The 18,898-nt window shown below is 38.5% G+C and overlaps 2 protein-coding genes and 1 pseudogene across 8 annotated transcripts; 2 read left to right on the top strand and 1 right to left on the bottom strand.

Moving 5' to 3' along the window:
- Nucleotides 1-1,170: 1,170 nt before the first annotated feature.
- On the top strand, nucleotides 1,171-5,820 carry LOC104781341 (uncharacterized). 4 transcript variants are annotated; one of them, XM_087511457.1, is made up of 16 exons: nucleotides 1,238-1,521; nucleotides 1,778-1,923; nucleotides 2,030-2,103; nucleotides 2,170-2,302; nucleotides 2,407-2,489; nucleotides 2,575-2,725; nucleotides 2,808-2,998; nucleotides 3,271-3,482; nucleotides 3,572-3,670; nucleotides 4,060-4,181; nucleotides 4,389-4,490; nucleotides 4,628-4,688; nucleotides 4,798-4,906; nucleotides 5,015-5,102; nucleotides 5,200-5,333; nucleotides 5,429-5,820. In XM_087511457.1, exons 2-16 carry the CDS (start codon nucleotides 1,819-1,821, stop codon nucleotides 5,646-5,648), a joined length of 1,884 nt encoding a protein of 627 aa, XP_087367583.1. In that variant the 5' UTR covers nucleotides 1,238-1,521; nucleotides 1,778-1,818; the 3' UTR covers nucleotides 5,649-5,820. The 4 variants fall into 4 exon arrangements, with proteins under 4 accessions (XP_087367586.1, XP_087367585.1, XP_087367583.1 ...); XM_087511458.1 differs by having other exon boundaries at nucleotides 1,243-1,521; nucleotides 1,761-1,923; XM_087511460.1 differs by lacking the exon at nucleotides 4,628-4,688 and having other exon boundaries at nucleotides 1,171-1,521; nucleotides 1,761-1,923; nucleotides 4,797-4,906.
- Nucleotides 5,821-5,907: 87 nt separating this feature from the next.
- On the bottom strand, nucleotides 5,908-8,585 carry LOC104781340 (myosin-binding protein 7-like). Of its 4 annotated transcripts, none has more exons than XM_010505989.3 (4): nucleotides 8,356-8,585; nucleotides 6,414-7,725; nucleotides 6,256-6,302; nucleotides 5,908-6,159 (listed from the first exon to the last, which is right to left on the bottom strand). In XM_010505989.3, the coding sequence occupies exons 2-4, from the start codon at nucleotides 7,566-7,568 to the stop codon at nucleotides 6,057-6,059; spliced, it is 1,305 nt and encodes a 434-aa protein (XP_010504291.1). In that variant the 5' UTR covers nucleotides 7,569-7,725; nucleotides 8,356-8,585; the 3' UTR covers nucleotides 5,908-6,056. The 4 variants fall into 4 exon arrangements, with proteins under 4 accessions (XP_010504291.1, XP_010504290.1, XP_010504288.1 ...); XM_010505988.3 differs by having other exon boundaries at nucleotides 8,398-8,585; XM_010505986.3 differs by having other exon boundaries at nucleotides 7,898-8,530.
- Nucleotides 8,586-15,067: 6,482 nt separating this feature from the next.
- Nucleotides 15,068-17,307, top strand: LOC147946124 (F-box/kelch-repeat protein At4g39560 pseudogene; annotated as a pseudogene).
- Nucleotides 17,308-18,898: the final 1,591 nt, after the last annotated feature.

The raw sequence follows: 18,898 nt of genomic DNA, 5'->3' as shown, positions 1-18,898 counted from the left end.
ATAAAAAGGTAATCTTGTCTTTTCAATTGATGGCATGAATGTAGAAAATAACACTCTAGAAAAGAAAAACATCAAAATGGCATTTTTGAGAACTTTAGTTTTGAAAATGGCATTTTTGACTAAAATCCCAATAATAAACCGATCTCATTTTCACGATTCATTAACTAAACCCGGTCTAATGTCTATAATCTGGACCAAAACCAAACCGAATGTTTTATAAACCGGAATCATGGCTTGAGACATTTTAGTCAACAATATTGGGTCTGATTGGAAGCAATCAAACACCTCTTTTGCAAACGAACCGCTCCAATGATCACTAATCAATAAATCGTTTAAAGAAGGCGGTTGGATATCATGGTTAGAGTAAGCGGTTGAAGAGGGTAGTTAGAGCCTATTTTTAGTGGTTGCAAACACCAATTCTAACCAGTAACAAAAACCAACGTTTGTATTATAAAGAGGTTGCACAGTTTTTTTTTCACAAAAAGTTGCATAGTGTATATTTCTTTGCTTTTTGCAAACGAACCGCTCCAATGATCACCAATCAATAAATCGTTTAAAGAAGGCGGTTGGATATCATGGTTAGAGTAAGCGGTTGAAGAGGGTAGTTAGAGCCTCTTTTTAGTGGTTTTAAACACCAATTCTAACCAGTAACAAAAACCAATGTTTGTATTATAAAGAGGTTGCACATTTTTTTTTTTTTTTCACAAAAAGTTGCATAGTGTATATTTCTTTGCTTTTTGGCTTTACCTTTAAAAAAATATATTGAGAAGAAATAGCAACACATATTAAGTCAAGATTGTTATTTGAATAGTAACTTGCTTTTTTAATAGAGATTATGATTTTTTTAATATTATATAATGGAGATTTAAAATTAAACAATTGATAATTATGTTAATATCACATTTGATAATTTCCTTAAAATCATTTAAATGTATTAATATTTTATATTATGAATTCAATAAAAATTTATTATTCTATTTTCATCTTTTAACTAAACAATTGATAATTTTTCAATTTTTATAATTTATTTACTTATATTATTCGATCGTTACAATGTTACCAATCAAGCTAAGTACTCAACCACTTTTTTTTATAATACAATATTTTCCATCCACTATCTTTAATCGTTTTCTTTTTAACCACCTTTTCTAAGACTTTTGAAAAAATTTTAACCGTCTCTTTTAAACTTAGTTACCAATAACCATTATTAAAAACTAGCGGCGTTAGTTTCACTGTTAGTACGGGAGGGAGAGGGAACCCCAAAATGTTTTGGACCAAATGTTTTTGAAACGCTCTTCCATCTTCCCTCCAATCTCACTTTCACCATTTTTTTTTTTTTTTTTTGTTTATTTCCCCTTCAAATTAATCACGGCAAACAATAAAAAAAAAACCCTAGCCTGCTTCGCCGTGGAGATTCACACCACGACGACCTCGTTAATCGGCGACATCGATTTCACGCTATCGCTTTACGCCGCTGGGTTTCTATGTCTGCATCGCTAAGAGATTAACCATCGGAGCGTGGTGAGTATGCTCTTATCTTCGATTTGATTTACATTTGTAATTTTTCGATTCTTCGCTTTTTTTAAAGTTCTTCGCCGGTGCTTACTCACCAGTTTCTAGGGTTCAATGGTGTTTGAGAATTAGGGTTGCTATGGATAACTCTATGATTTTTGAACCGGATTTGATTTTGTAATTTCGAAATAGATTTTGCTGGTAAATGAAATTATAGTGGGATAATGAGATTCCAGATTGTGTCTCAGATTTGGTATTTGAATAGGTTAATTTGGGGATCAAGCGAACAGTAGTATCCATTTGGAAATGGCGAAAGTGGTTGCTCCTAGTGCTTTTGGTACTTCTCTTCAGATGAGTGGAGGGTCCAAAGCCCCGCCGAAGCCTAAGAGGAAGACACCCTCTGAACTGAGAGTAAGTTTGTTTCTTTCTCTTCATTGTGCAACGTTTTCCTCCTCGAGTTTTTGGAACTTATCTTTGAATGATTTGTTTACTCAAAAATACCATTTTCACTAAACAGGGAGAACAATTGAAGCGGACTGCTTTTGTTGACCAAGCTAAAGAAGCCTTTGATGCATTGCGCCCTTGCAAAAGGTAAATATCATCATGTCTTCAAGTTTTTAACTTTTATTTCTCCTTACTTGATCATCTTGGCTGTAGTACTGAGAGAGAAAATGGGCTCAAGAAACACGAGCTTTCAAAGAATCCAAAATACATAGAGATGCGTATGGATGAACTATATCCTGTCAAAAAGGCTAGGCCGTGGATGCACTCTGGCAAAGAAAACTCTAAGGTTCACAACTTCTCTGATTCTAATTCTTGATTCCTTTGATTTTCTAAAAAAAGTTGTAATTTAGTTGTCATCTTTTTTTAATAATTTATTTGTCTATACCGCAGGAAAATGGTGTGAAGCAATCCGGCAGCCTAATCAATGTTTCTTTACTCTCAAATGTTGCTGCCAACAAAAGACAACTTATTCGGTAAAACCCCTCGGCAATTTCTATCTGGAGTTAGCTGACTTTTTTCTCTGCTTTAAGTTATGTTAATGTTTTGATGTCTTGACAGTGAGGAGAATAGTGCTTCTACTGAAGTTTCTGATGATGGTAAGGCTGACGCTCGTCAAACAACTGAGAGATGTAGCCAAAGCATATTTCGCAGTGTCACGGAACTTTCAACCAGGGGTGAAGAATTATCCTGCTTCCCAGATATTGATATGGTATGTTTCACTCGGTAGTCTTTGATACTGTCAGTTGGTTATGTATCGTGGTCCTGGTGGAATTGATATCATCTTTCATCAGAATAAAGCATTGAAAGGACTTGCCACTTGTGAACCATTGCCGCTTCATCCTGCCGACATAACTAGGGAATCTGATACTGCTTCATTAAGTGAAAAATTCATGTCCGAATTCCAAGTTCATGGGCAAAAGATTCCTCTGGACCTTTCCATGAAGACATATGCTCGACTTGTTTCCTCTTCTCCGTTAAATTGGTAAATATAGCTATTTTTGATATTCCTGTACATTTTTGTAATAAGAACATAATCATATGTTGGTTGTAGTTGATTCTGGGTGATTTCTCCGTCGTATTAGTTTAACGCATACCACTTATAGATGATGCTAGATGAAAATATGTTTTGTTATCACACATAAGTATTCCCTTTATTTTCTCTTCTTTTTCTTATTAAATCATGTTGACTTGGTGTGTTCTTTTGCATCCGAAGTTTGACGCAATCTATAATTTTCTATTCTAATGTTGTTCTAGGTTACATAGGTCAATCATGGGTAGTACCTACAATGGTATGCCACAGCTGAAGTTGCCGTCGTGTAATGTGGTAAATCAGGGTAGCAGTAGTTCTGGATCAGATGTGGTTACACAGGTGTTAAATTCTATGTCGCTACACTCGTGGGTTTATCCTCAGTCCTCCTTGCCACCTTTTATAATATCGACATTGTTAGCATCTGGATCAGACAAAGGTTTGTTAATGAAAGTTCTTGAGCTATACCTTCTTGTCAGTCATCTTCCTTCTTAATTATATAAAGAGATCTGCATTTTGCTATTTCAGGTGAAGTTGATTTCCTACAAAAACGAAAATTGGCATGGGAGGATGCTTTTCGAAATCTTTACTTTATGTTTCGGAAGAATATCTGCAAAATATTCTATGGTAATTCCATCTTATGTTTGTCTGATTTGGATGCGATTTTTCTTTTGGTATAACGCACTGGGTTAATGAAGACGACTTCAATGGCTCTGCAAACTTGTTGTGCTTGCATACTGTATGCATGTAGGTGGAATTTTTTTCAGCAGACAGATCCATCTATGTTTTGTTAATCACTAACACTTTCGTTTAGAAGAACTTGGTTTAAACCTTGCTTTACCATTTTTGTCTTGGCGAAGGTGCATAAAAGTCAACTCAACTTTTGTTGCTATTCAAATGTGAACTTAATTAGTGCACTGCTTCTTTGTCATGTTCCATCTCTTTTAAAGTCAACGGCACGTATGCCAAACTCTTGAAATGAAACTTAACTTAATTGTGCATTATTTGGCATGTAGTCTGTACGTCTCAGTTTGTGGCAATGTTCACTGGAAGCTGTGAGTCAGGGGGTGTCAAGCGCTCATGCAATGGCTATATCACCCAGTCAACTAGAAGATTGAGAGCCATGCTTAAAGATCTTGTAAGATATGTTCCCTCAGTGTTGTTAAGCCTTTTGCCTTATTTAGTTTACGTAGATTGTTTGTGTTTTGCATTCCTTGAGGCATCATCAGAGAACTATTACATTATCAATTATATTTTGCTCATATGTTATACAAACCTTGTGCTAACATTTAAAGACGTGGTCATCCGTGCTTTACTAAGTTTGCTTTGACTATGTTTTTCACAGGACATCTGCTACTCCATGCCTCTTTGCAAAACTAAAATGGACCAGACAACTGATGAAGATCTTGCTGAACTCTCAGAGATAGAGAATCATAACCTCGGCCAGGTTTGTGCGCATTTAGTTATGTATTCAGGAAATATATTTCTGTCTACATTTATCTCTCACTCTTAGGAACCATGTGAAGAACCTACTTATATGAGAGATTATTGGCGTAATTTTTCTGATCCTTGTAATGGATGCAGGTTCGTCGTTTGCGTTCTGTCTCAAACATAGATAATACTCCAGAATCGTTATGTATTCAGGAAATATATTTCTGTCTACATTTATCTCTCACTCTTAGGAACCATGTGAAGAACCTACTTATATGAGAGATTATTGGCGTAATTTTTCTGATCCTTGTAATGGATGCAGGTTCGTCGTTTGCGTTCTGTCTCAAACATAGATAATACTCCAGAATCGTTCTTGGCTTTTCTCGGAAATGAGAGCGTACATGGATTGTATGATCTTCTGTTAAATTATAGGTTCGAATGAACATCTCTTTTGGAAAATAAATTACATAATGTGCTCATGTACATCTCCTAAACTAATTCTGATAATGATTATAACCGTTATTTGTCAATCATGTGTAGGTCTTCTTTTGGATTTCTGCCCACTGCAGACGTTCCTGTATTATATTCACCAGTGCCATTTCAAAATGCTGCAATTTCTTCTCCCGAGGTATAAACACCCATTGATGGTTTACTCTGTGGTTCTATTGTTGTGACATCCTTATTCGATATGATAACACGGATAATATTTGTTCTTTGATTTCCAGATCACGTGCACAGAGAACGTAAGACCAGAAACTACAAGTTACTGTGTTGAGATTAAAGGCGAATATCTTCCGCCGTGGATTATTAGCAATATTTGTGCAACTGTGGGTGCTAATGGACAAAACTTTGAAGCCAGGTTCGTTGATGGAAAATCCCTACTCTTTTCTTCCGAACCAAAAAAAGATTTCAGTCTTTTTTAGGAGATGCTAACATTCTGTGAGTTTAATTCAGCTTTGTGACTGAGCCAACCTCGGTTAACTTAAACATTGGTCTACCACAAGTCCCTGAAAAGACTGACCCTGAGTCTCGAGTCAGAGAAGGCACAGGAGAAACAAACGATGATGCGCCTGGCATTCCTGGAGCGGTGATATGTCCTCAACTTCAATCAGGCTATCTTAAGAGCTTGAAGTATTGCAACAAGTCTTATACGGTTTCGCTGTCTCCCTCGTGATCTGTATTTGCTTTGAATCCTTTGTATTTTTCTGGTTTTCATCACTATATGTATGAGTGAATGTCCTCAACTTCAAGTTAATCAACCCAATGGTAAATGTTATTGGTAATATGGCTGAACATATCCAGAAACACTTTTGTTGGCAATGCACAACAAGACGTTGGTTTGAACCTTTTTATTCTTTTAATGCATCGTATAGTGACATTTTTGTGTGAAACCCTGTTACTGTTATGATCATGGCCAGAGCCCAGAGGATGTATAAGAGCCAAAGAAATCCTTTGAACTTTGGATTAATAATTTCAAACCAGATTCTGAACATATTTTGATTGGAGTACAGACTACAGAGCAATTTACATTTATATGTTGCACTAAACTACTCCAAAGAAACCTGATAAAAAATGGAAAAATCTAGACATGTGAACTTGTTAAACATCTCCATCTCCTTGTTCCAGATCCTTCGCCTAGCATCAAAAGCATCCCCATATTATTTGCTGACAACTCATACACATACCTGCAGCAATGCAATATAAATTTGAATCATCAGAAAGTAATACCAGGAAACAGTGAACCAAAAAAAAGCATGTGTTTCTTTCGTAAATATGCTTACTTGTTTCGCCTGGCTTTTCTTTTCCAAGAAACGAAAGACAAAATCCACTGAAACGCAAGAACAACAGAGAGTAAACTTCAGGCGTACTCAGAGTTTCAAAACGCAATATGCAACATGAGAGAGAGTTAGATCGAAGACAGAATTATAAAATTATATACCTTGAAGACCGTTACTACAGTGAATCCTTTAAAAGATGGCATTTTGCTAACCGGGTTTCGCCTGTTTGTTGTGCCGGCTTCCTTTGTTAATTGCTGTGCGATTTCTTTCAGCAACACCAATTGAGCTTTGTCTGTCCTCATAGATACAATGATCTGTCTCAATGATTCCCTGTCTGCTTCAAGTGCTTGAAGCCTTGTGTAAAGTTTCTCGATATCTGGCTCGTTAACTCCTTGCTGAGCTGTGAACGGTTCTTGGTATCTCGGAGAATTCCAATGATCACCATTTAACTTTCCCTTACTCATCTTATTAGGCTCATCGTCAATCTTAACTTCAGAAACTCCCACGTGAATTGAGTCGATAGTATAAACTCTGTCACTACTACTAGACATAGGAGAGTCTGCAAAAGATGTCCCTTTAATATATTTTGCAGTTCCTAAAGGCGAATTTGGATCATAATATGGCCATCTTGGAGACTGACCAACAATCACCTTTTCTTCAATCTCAACATTACCATCTGGTCCGCTCAGGTTCTCATCTACAGTACATTTCAAAGAACTATACTCACAGGGGTAAACATCAACACCAACCGTGCTAGAGTCTCTGCCAAAACCAAGTATCTGCTCATGCATCTCTGCCTCAGAAACCCCATAGCTCAACAATCTATGCTTGTATGCTTCTACCTCATAAGTCAAGGCCTCGATAGCTTGCTCTTTCTCATACAACAAATTCTCCAAAACCGTGAGCTTTTCTCGGTCATGTGTCATTTTCTCCTCAGCAAACATTTTGAATTGCCGAGCTTCCATCTGTATCTCAGCCTTTTCTCTCTGCAGCCTCAGTATCATAGACATTGTCTCATTAGCCGCTGATGCAGCAGCGTTTCTCTCCTCTTCAAGCTCTAAGTGAAGATCTTTAACTGTTTTCCGTTGGCTAGAAAGAACCTCAAGCAAAGCTGCACATTCATTCTCAACTAGTATCTTAGCGTTCGAAGAGGAATCAGAAGAACCTCGTAACAACAACATGTTCCCTTCTTTGAACTCGTTGAACTTTCTTTTCACCGTTCTAGTCCAAGGATCTGAAGAAGATGATGATGCCCCAAGAGAATAATCACAGCATTTCACCACATCTTTTGAAGCAAATCTCAATTCTGAATCCATGAGTTATATAACCAAAACCCCAAATCTCAAATAGCAGATACACACAGACAGATATATAAGCACGTTCCCAAAAACCCTAGCTTTAAGAACCTAACAAAAGCAGTAACCTTTGTTTCATCCTCCAATTGAATTAGCCACAACAATGACGCCACGCGACCTGGATTTAAAGACCCAAATAAACAACATTGCCATTAAAACAAAGTTTCAGCATACCAAAAACAGAGAAAGATAAGTTCATGATTCACAAGACCCAAAAGAAGGTATATTTTCAAGAAAAAAATATAATCTTTATACCTTAAAACAAGACTTTAAAGATAAGGGCAGCTTACCTAATTCACAAATCCTTCCCGGAAAAAAAAAAAAAAGATGAAAATTTTCCTTTCTGTTTCCCGGGAAAAAAAAACAGAGGAAAATGTAAGAAACGGCGGGATTAACCGGAGGGGAGAGGAAGGATAATCCAAAAGATGTTCCTCCTATCAAAGAAGAGAGAATTAAGAAGGATAAGAATGTTTTTTTTTTTTTTTTTTTTTTTTGTCTCTTCTATGTTTGATTCTTCATCTTCCTCTCATCTCATCTCTCTATCTCCCTCCTTTATCGGAGCGTATATCAAAGTTCTTGGACTATGTGCACACACAGAGCTTATATTTATTATCATACTGTATGATATAAATTTTCCCTTTTTTTGGGTGAAAAAGCAAAAGCTAAATTAATAATAATAGTATTAAATAGAACAAATCCAAAGTTTCAAAAACTAATCATATGGGCATATAGAAATTAGAAAGCCTACCTTAACAAGTTTTGGTTCATGATTAAGATTCAAAATGCTTACCAACTTTACTGATTCACCCACCGGAACTACTACAAAGTCTAAAAGTTTTGTTTATCTTTGGAGATTGGATGATTCCTTCAGTTCGTTTTCTTCAACATACATACATAAATACATAGTTATATGTATTCAACATATATATATATATTTAGAAAAGAAACAAGAAAAAAAACTTATGACATAAATAAGGTAGGCATGGCATTTGTCAATTAGGTAGAAATAGTTTTCATTGGTTTTGGATTTTGACTCACATGGATTTTGTGTCACTCTGTAATTTTGGCAGAAATTAAATAAAGTTGGTTGTAAGTTGTAACTGTAAAATGTAGTAGATACACGTTATCATTTTCTTTAAAGACCACTATACTAAAAAGTAAGCAAAAATGATATAGCAAAACTTACATACAAAGGAAACTGAAAATGAAATTTAAGAAATGAGATTATGGTAAATTAAAATATCTCTTGTCAATTATTAAAACGTTTTGAAGAAAGTGAACTCACCACATTAGACGACATTATATGAGTCAAATGAAAAGATTCTGTTTTACAATTCTGAATTAGTCCTCTTACAGTTTTGTGGACTATGTTATCCCGCGTTAATAGTACAACGGACTCTTGTGGTCAACGTCACAATCCCTGAATCAATATAAAATTCTTTCCTCTGCATTTGTTATCTCCAGCAGACTCTAGTTGAAACCAAGCTCTTTCAATGTCTTCCACAGAGAACAAGATGATGTCTACGGAGCAACCATCTCTTCCGCTGCTCTTACACACGCCGCAACCGACTCCAAACCCATCACTTCCCGATGATTTGCTACTGAGCTGCTTCGCACGCGTTTCAAGATTGTACTACCCAACTCTCTCCTTAGTATCCAAGAGGTTCCGTTCACTCATTACTTCACCGGAGCTTTACAAGATCCGATCCCTTTTAGGCCACTCCGAGATTTGTGTCTATGTGTGCTTTGAGTACTATGATGGCCGATGGGGTTCATGGCCCTAACACACGTTGGTTCACTCTCTGCCGCAAACCTGATCAAACCCTTAACAAGAACGAGAAGTCAAGTGGGTATGCTTTCGCTACACTCCAAACTCCCAATTACCCTCCTGTGCGCTCGTCGAATCTAGTGGCCGTTGGTTCTAACATCTTCAACGTTGGCGGATCCATTTACAATGTGCCCTTGTCTAAATCTACATGTATGGGACTTGGGGTGTGTCTTACAAGCCAAAGGAAGATAGATGGAAACCGTTAGCAGAGGTTTGTTTGGAATTAGGATGGTTAGAGAACCCTGATTGCGTGATAGATGATATATTATTTTGTTATAGTGGTTCGCACGGAATAAGATGGTACGACTCTAGGATAAGATATTGGTTACGTTTGCAAGGTTTGGATGAGTTGATGTTGCCTATGTATGCTAATTCTGGTTATGTCAAATTGGCGAATTAAGATGGGAAGATTGAAGTTTCAGAGATCATAACAAAGAAGAAAATCCTTTTTCTATATCTTCAAAAGTTGCGATTACAGAGCTTTTATAGAAGGACAAAAGATATCAACCAAGAAACGATATCAACAAAGATCTCAAAGAATAAAATCATATCATATCTACATCTAACTCCCGAAACTGGTGGACCAAGAAACAGTTCTGTTGAGATAGAAACAGAACCGTAGAATCCGCCTAATACCCTCCCTCAAGTAGTAGCATGCAGGTCCTGTATGTCCAACTTGAAACAAAACTGCTCGTAATCCTGACTCCCCAACGGTTTAGTAAAAATATCTGCAAGCTGAGCCTTACTATCGACATGGACGAGGTGTATGTTTTTGGAGACAACCTCATCACGCACAAAATGACAATCAACCTCCACATGTTTTGTGCGTTCATGAAATACAGGATTAGTAGCAATTTGAATAGCCGCTTTGCTATCACAGTAAACCTGCATTGATGGTGGATGAGAAATGCCAAGTGCAGACAAAATTCGCTTCAACCAAATCAACTCTTGAGTTAAATACGCCAGTGCTCTGTATTCTGCTTCAGCAGATGAACGACTCACCGTTTTCTGTTTTTTCGTTTGCCACGATATTGGGGAACCTTCGAGTTGAACAAAGTATCCCGTCACGGACCTTCTAGTCAACAGGCAACTCGCATAATCACTCTCACACCAACCAGTCAATTCGAAAGGTGTATCTGATCGCAACAAAATACCTTGACCCGGATTGTTTTTCAAGTAACGAACGACCCTCAATGCTGATTCCCAATGTGCCTCTCGTGGTTTCTGCATAAACTGAGCAAGAAGATGCACACAAAATGCTAAGTCTGGCCTTGTCACGGCGAGATAAATCAGTCTTCCTATAAGTCGTCTATACGATGTTGGTGAAGGAAGCAATGGGGAAGCAGACAAGGCAAGGTGATGATTTATTTCAAGAGGAAACGCAACCGGTCTAGCACCTAACAAGCCTGTATCGGAGATGATGTCAAGGGCATATTTTCGCTGACAGAGATACATACCTTTAGCATTTCGTGCTACTTCAATCCCCAAGAAGTACTTTAGAGGACCTAGATCTTTCATGTGAAAACATGTTGAAAGATATTGCTTAAAAGCAGCCATGACCTGAGGAGTGCTACCAACAATAACCAAATCGTCGACATAGACTAAGACATGTAGTTGAGCTTCACCCGTGTCCAAGGTAAACAAAGAATAGTCGGAAAGATTCTGTTGGAAGCCATATTCTTTCAAAGCTGTGGAGAGCTTAGCGAACCAACAACGCGGACTTTGCTTTAAACCATAAATTGATTTTCGAAGTCGACAAACCTTATTAGGATCAGAGGCTTTGAAACCCGGTGGAATCTTCATATATATCTCTTCCTGAAGATCACCGTGTAAAAACGCATTGTATACATTCATCTGATGAACATCCCAGTTGTTCTTCACTGCTGTATCCAAAAATAAACGAACCGTACCCATTTTAGCCACTGGTGCAAATGTTTCGTCATAGTCAACCCCTTCAACTTGTTTGTTGCCAAGAGCTACTAACCTGGCTTTATGCCGTTCTAATGTGCCATCAGACTTGTATTTGAGTTTGTAAACCCATTTACACCCAATAGCCTTTTTCCCTTTTGGCAAGTCACCTATATCCCATGAATGATTTCTTTCTTGAGCCTCAATCTCACTCGACATTGCACTGTTCCATTTTTCATCCTCCATTGCTTGCTTAAACGATTTGGGTTCCATACCAGAGGTAATTGCTGCCAAATACGCCTGATGCTGAGGAGAGAATCGCTCACAACTTACGAAATTAGCAATCGGATAATTAGAAGAGCTTGGTGGTGTTAACGATTTCGGATTTGCCAGTGTTGACCACAAATTCTTTTAATTTCACAGATTGCGTTTTTGTACGCTTACCTCGATCCAACTCTTCGACGGGAACCGAATGTGTCGTAATTATGGGTTGATCTCTTGGGAGAGGAAGCGGAGGAGGAGGAGCTACAACCGTCGGAGACGGAGGTGAGTGACGAAGACGAGAACCCACATTATTCAAAACGACATCATCGTGAATTGTGTCTTCATGGACCACAGTTGGGCTTGGAACAGGCCCACTACAAGAATTAGTAGAAGTTGTTGGACCCAAATTATTAATTCGACCCAATTGTCGTGGTTCATCTTCTTCGACGAACAGAGACGCAATATTGTAAGAAGATGTCTCCTCTTCTTCGGTGATTTCATTAGCCGACTCTGTTTGGAATGGAAATTCATTCTCAACGAATACCACGTCACGAGAGACAAAGAACTGTTCTTTCTCCAAGTCATACAAGCGCCACCCTTTTTTACCATAAGGATAACCTGTGAAAACACAACGCCGGCTCCAAGACGCAAACTTGTCTCCGCCATGAAACTGATCATGAGCATAGCACAAGCTTCAAAGAACTCGAACGTGTTCGTAGCTAGGCTTCTCGCCATATAATCGTTCATACGGAGATACTTCGTTCAGAATCATACTAGGTGTTCGATTGATTAAATAGGCTGCAGTTAAAACGCATTCACCCCAAAATTCAATTGGTAGAGCAGCTTGAAAACGAAGCGCCCTGGCAACATTCAGTATATGTCTGTGATTTCTTTCGACCCTCCCATTTTGTTGAGGTGTCCCGACACAAGACATCTCGTGAACAATCCCTTGCTCCTTGAAGTACTTACTCAAACAAAGAAATTCTGATCCATTATCACTTCGTATGATACGCACCGGAGATTGAAACTGTCGTGATATCATGGCTACAAAATTTCTGAGTTGTTGTGGTGCTTCAGATTTTTCATTTAACAAATAGATCCACACTCCCCGTGAGTAATCATCCACAACTGTTAGAAAGTACTTAGCTCCAGAATGAGTTGGTGTTCTATAAGGACCCCACAAATCACAGTGAACAAGATCGAAAATGTTTTTCGTTTTATTCTCACTTATTGGAAAAGACATTCTTGTTTGCTTAGCGCAGAGACATACATCACACGCTTTATTTGAAGTTTCAGAAGCGACAACTGAAGAAACAACAGGAAGCAGACTAACTACTTTAGCAGAAGGATGTCCCATCCGTTTATGCCAGAGAACAAATGAATCCTTGTCTCCAACTGCTACAGATGCTGCAAACTCCACACTCCGGAAGCAGAAAGTCCCTCCCATACGCCTACTAACTCCAATCACCATCCTCGTAGAACGGTCCTGAACAATAAGGAAATGATCAACCATCTGTACTATGCAACGGTTCTCATCCATCAATTGGTAAAGCGAAATTAAATCAGTGTGAAAACCCTCAATATAGTAAACAGACTGCAGAATCAGTTTAGGCCCAAGCCTTACAGATCCCTCTTTAACTGCCACTTTCTCTCTACCATCAGCTAACACAACTCCAACTGGTATGATATCCTTAACATTCGTTAAAACATCCGTTAAGGCATCAAGACGACCCGTTAAATGGTGTGAAGACGTACCAGTGTCCATAATCCAGAAAAGTAATGAAGACGTACCAGTTAGTTTGCCGGAGTCAGGTAATTTGCCAGCATTGAGGAGATTTTTGATCCCTTGCCACTGTGAATCACTAAGTCCACTGACACCATCTCTATCCTTGTCTGTGATTACATAGTTAGCAGTCTCATATCTTCCAGGTTGGTTAACTTGCTCAGCATTGGCGAAAGAAGTGCTCCCACGACCTCTTCCAGCCATTACATTTGGACCTCCACGCCCGCGACCTCGAGCAGCTGTTGTGGTGCGTGTCCTTGGACGATCTCCCCACCACTCCGGGTATCCTATCACGCCATAACAGCTGTCACTGGAGTGCCCAGCCCGATTACAGTGTTTACAAAACAGTGTTTTGTCCCTTTCCTCTCTTCGAAACGGTTGTGTTGTCTGAACAGCGAAGGCATTAACCTCTTGAATTTCTTCAACATTTCTGGTGCCATTTCGTACAAGATCTTCCTCCTGTCGAACGATATTGTAGACCTCTTCCATAGGTTGGATCGGAATCCGCGAGACAAGACTTGATCTCACAGTCCGGAACACAACATCGTCTAGACCAAAGAGGAACTGGTGCACCTTATCTTCTTCACGGTCCTTCTCTTGAACCGCCCCGAGATCACACTCACATTTTCCACACTTACACAGTCGTAAAGGTCGGTAGTTCGCCATGCTGTCCCAAATACGAGTCAGCTTGCCGAAGTAGGCTTCAATTGCTAAACCTCTTTGACGACAACAAGCTAGCTCAGCCTTGATCTGTTGAATTCTTGGCCCGTTCGTGACAGAGAACCTCTTCTTCAAGTGATCCCACAAATCTTTGGCCACATCTCGATGAGAGATGTTTGATCGAAGTGTTGGGTCAATGGACATCTTGATCCAAGAAACTAGAAGGGCTTGGATCGTCCACCAATCCTCCAAGTCATGAGATCCTTCATCAGGTCGTGCGATTGTGCCGTCAAGAAATCCAAATTTCTTTCTCGAGCGCAACGCTGTCTTCATGCCACAAGCCCACTCGTCGTAATTCACTCCCATCAGCAACGGGTGAGAAATGACTGCTCCAGGATTGTCAGCCGCTGTTAAGTCATACGGTGAGATTGTTCGTCGAATTTCATTCATCGGGTTCGTTGTCGGGTTCGTTGTCGGGTTCGTTGTAGTTGATCCGTCGGTCGCCATTGTTGTTCAGTTTCTCGTTTATAATGAGAAGAATTTTAAGAGTTTGGCTCTGATACCATGAAGTTTCAGAGATCGTAACAAAGAAGAAAATCATTTTTCTATATCTTCAAAGGTTGCGATTACAGAGCTTTTATAGAAGGACAAAAGATATCAACCAACAAACGATATCAACAAAGATCTCAAAGAATAAAATCATATCATATCTACATCTAATTCCCGAAACTGGTGGACCAAGAAACAGTTCTATTGAGATAGAAACAGAATCGTAAAATCCGCCTAATAAAGATGGCGTTTTTGTGGGACAAATATGTGCCTTCCAGTGGAGAAAAAGAGGTTTGGTGTGCGGTGATTGCACTTGAGAGACACAGCTTTGAAGAGATGTGTGGAGAAGTGGAGTGGCTTGATGTTGTGCTTACTGTCCCTTTGTCTTATGAATTCGTGTCAGCTCTTGTTGCTACCGTATAAAAAGATTGGTGAGTTTAAGTGATTTTGGGTTTGTTGTATAATTTTATGTGTGCGTGCAATGACAATCTCTTTCTTATCACATCGTTCTTTTTTTCAATATGTTGGGCTTTTTAATATATTGTTTGGCCCAATAGTACAAAATGTGGTCAAAGTCAAAACCCTTAAAGTTTCTTTTGAGTCCAAGTTTTATCGGTTGTTCAGTGTTGTGCCGAGAGAAGAAGATGATGTCGACGAAGAAACCCTCGCAAAATAATCCAGCTCTGTCATTGCTTTCACTCCCCGATGATTTGCTATTGAGCTGCTTCGCACGTATCTCGAGATTGTACTACCCAATTCTCTCCTTAGTATCCAAGAGGTTTCGCTCAATTCTTTCTTCACCGGAGCTTTACGAGACCCTATCATTCTTAGGACGCACCGAGAGTGTTCTTTATGTGTGCTTTCAATTCAATCCTGGCCCTAACACACGTTGGTTCACTCTCTGCCGCAAACCTGAGCAAACCCTTAGCAAGAAGAAGAAGAAGAAGAAGTCAAGTGGGTATGTTTTGGCTGCACTCCCGACTCTCAATTCTCCTCCTGCGCACTCGACGACCTTCGTGGTCGTTGGTTCTAATATCTACAACATTGGTGGATCCACCTTCAAAGTGCCCTTGTCTAAAGTCTCGATCTTGGACTGCCGGTCTCATAGGTGGCTCGAGGGTCCAAGTATGCAGGTGGACTAATGTCCTTGATGACAAGATATATGTAGCAGGAGGCTCTGATGACTACGATGCCTCCAATTGGATGGAGGTTTTCGATCCAAAAACCCAAACTTGGGAGACTAAGTTTAACACTCTGAGGGAGAGATGTGGACGACATGTATGGAAGAGTGCGGTGATTGACGATGAGATCTATATGTATAGGAATTGGGGTGTGGCTTACAAGCCAAAGGAAGATAGATGGAAAGCTTTAGATATGGGCGTTTTGAAAGGAGGATGGGTAGAGGATTCATATTGCGTGATAGATAACATACTATATTGTTATCATGCTCTCTCTGGAATGATATGGTACGACTCTAAACAAAGAAATTGGAAACCTTTGAGGGGTTTGAAAGTACTGTCTAAGTGTAGTGGTGATGCTTATTTGGCGAGTCATGGTGGAAAGATGGCGGTTGTTTGGAACAATAATATGACTTTTAGTTACAGTGAAGACAAGAAGATTTGGTGTGCTGTGATTGCGCTTTAAAGACGCAACAGTGGAGGGATTTGGGGGAAGGTCGAGTGGCATGATGTTGTGCTTACAGTCTCTAACTCTTATGAAGTCGTGTGTGCTCTTTCTGCTACTCTTTGATGCAAGACATAACTGAATATGGTGCATTTTAGTGATTGTGGGTAGTATAGTTACGTGTGTTTTAAGCTGAATACAATTACAAATAAATTCACTTGTAATTCAGCTTATTTTGTGCTGCTAAAATGCATATGAAAATGTTGTTTTCGTTGAATCTGCATGTTGGAAGAAGTAAAAACAAAGGATCCCAACATTTGATTGAATATAGTGTTTAGTGGTATTGTGAACATATAATAGGCTTTTGACTACATATATAAGGATTCAATGAAAATAGTTGCAGAATTTGATGGAGGTTCCTACTTAACATCGTAACATAGAAAAGGTCAGGGCGTAACTACAGATTTAATGGATGTCCTCTCCTGGCTAAATTGTTAGTCTTCAAGACTCAATTCATCCATTGAATTGAACCCTTGGTGTTGACGAAAAACACTTGAATTCTTGTTTCAATTGTTTCTAAAATAACTATTTCCCATTGTGCAGTTCTTAACAAAAAAAAAAAACAAAAACTGGAAAACTGACAATTACTTGAATTCTTGTTTCAATTATTTTGAGTAAGTGCTTTAGAGTTTAGAGAACTGATCAGCATACTCCAGGAAGAGTGATCTGAGTATTGCGGAGGAAGACAACAACCTTTAGTAAGTATGCTTAATTGCTTTGAGACCTAGCTAGTATTATACTCCGTATAGATTATGATTGAACCAGGTGTTGTTTCTGGTTTGAAAGGACTGTCTAAGTGTACTGAGTCGTATGTTCATTTGGCGAGTCATGGTGGAAAGATGGTGGTTGTTTGGAACAATTATATGACTTCCAGTTCCAGTGAAGACAAGAAGATTTGGTGTGCTGTGATTGCGCTTGAAAGACGCAACAGTGGATATATTTGGGGGAAGGTCGAGTGGCTTGATGTTGTGCTTACAGTCCCTAACTCTTATGAAGTCGTGTGTGCTCTTTCTGCTACTCTTTGATGCAAGACATCATAACTCAATGTGGTGCATTTTAGTGATTGTGGGTAAAGTATAGTTATGGGTTTTTATAGCTGAGAAATCAAGTCACTTGTAATTCAGCTTAGTTTGGTGCTGCTTTTCTTTTGTTTTCGTTGAATACTAAAGTTCAGTACTTTTCATGGCAAGAACTAAAACAAATGTAATTATCTTTCGATTACTGAAGGGTTGATTCAATGAAAAAAGTTGCAGAATATGATGGGGGTTCCTCGTTGACATTGTAATATCTTTTGCTTATGAAATAAGTGATCAAACAAAGAGTATTACTCAAATGTCTTCTTTTCCTCTGGCCAATAAAAGGGGGGAAAAGTCTTGCATTTTATGTTACGATGTTAAAAAGTTACAAATTATGCAGTACAATAATCAAAACTAGGCAAAGACAAGCTCTGATGTGTGAAGTACACGAAAATAATGAGATGTTGCAGGGAAACATAACTGCCTGAAACTAAAGGTCGACGGCTCTAGGCGTCCAACCAAACCGTTCACATCTCTCTTTCAGTCTTTCTCATTAATTATGATCGTTTAGTTTGAGTTTCTTTCTTTCTTTTTTGTCTCTTGTTTTTTTTCTTTTTCTTCAACGTCTCGTGGTCTTTTTGAAATAGTTCGGCGCAACAACACAAAAAGGTGAGGGTGTCCTGTCCTGACTAAATTGTTAGTCTTAAATGCTCAACCCATACATTAAATTGAACTCATGGTGTTGACGAAAAAAAAAAATTTGAACTCTTGTTTTCATTCTTTCTAAAATAATTTTTTCCCATTGTGCAGTTATAAACAGAAAATTGAAAAACTGACAATTACTAGATGCACTTTTAAGTAAGTGCTTTAGAGTTTAGAGAACTGATCAGCATACTCCAGGAAGAGTGGTCTGAGTATTGCGGACGAAGACAACAACCTTTAGCAAGTATGCTTAATTGCTTTGAGACCTATATAGTAAGTAAAGTCTACTGTACTCGATTGAATATATCAGATGACGACGTCATATTTCATTAAATCTGCCTAATACACATAGCAAAAATCTGTTTAGATGTTTCAATTTTTTTATGAGAAGTTAGCTCAACTGGTAATGAGTAAGGCATTAGACTTTACAAAATCTGCTAGGGTGTTGCATGAGTTACAACGACATGTTTGCTTATATATTTGATAGTATTTTAAAATTATTTGTTTGAACATGTAAACATATCTAAGGTAGTATTTTACTTGTTGTGTACCAGCTTTTTTTTCGTTTTGTTTTGATAAACTTTTGTTGTCTGCCAGATTTAAAGTAGGCTATTGTCTAAAGTTCTAAAACCCAACACTTTCAATGTCCCTAAAATATTTTGTCTGAATGATGACTTGGATTATCTTTTATGAAGGTTTGTAGTACAAAGAAGATACGTTGAAGGACCCACTTAGATTTTGTCCTCCCATCCCACGATAGTGCTGTCAAATTTGTAAAAAATTTTATACCCCAATCATGCGATCAATTCCCACTCTTTTAGAAGAAGCACATTCATCTTTTAATTCCTAGTAAAAATATCTACAACTAGGAGTAGTGATCTAATTACGTGTTGAATTA

Source organism: Camelina sativa, chromosome 4, assembly GCF_030686135.1.
Source record: "Camelina sativa cultivar CO46 ecotype springtype chromosome 4, ASM3068613v1".
Lineage (NCBI taxonomy): Eukaryota > Viridiplantae > Streptophyta > Magnoliopsida > Brassicales > Brassicaceae > Camelina > Camelina sativa.
The sequence above is the reverse complement of the archived record's forward strand: the minus strand, read 5'-3'. Positions and strand labels throughout refer to the sequence as shown.

Bases quoted from the DNA above. Each gene is read 5' to 3' on its own strand.
- LOC104781340 (XM_010505989.3), bottom strand. From the start codon at position 7,568: ATGGATTCAGAATTGAGATTTGCTTCAAAAGATGTGGTGAAATGCTGT. The intron at 6,303-6,413 runs GTATATAATTTT...CTTGCGTTTCAG, and splicing joins CTGTAGTAACGGTCTTCAAG to TGGATTTTGTCTTTCGTTTC. The intron at 6,160-6,255 runs GTAAGCATATTT...GCATTGCTGCAG, and splicing joins AGAAAAGCCAGGCGAAACAA to GTATGTGTATGAGTTGTCAG.
- LOC104781341 (XM_087511457.1), top strand. From the start codon at position 1,819: ATGGCGAAAGTGGTTGCTCCTAGTGCTTTTGGTACTTCTCTTCAGATG. The intron at 4,182-4,388 runs GTAAGATATGTT...TGTTTTTCACAG, and splicing joins GAGCCATGCTTAAAGATCTT to GACATCTGCTACTCCATGCC. The intron at 4,689-4,797 runs AAATATATTTCT...AATGGATGCAGG, and splicing joins AGAATCGTTATGTATTCAGG to TTCGTCGTTTGCGTTCTGTC.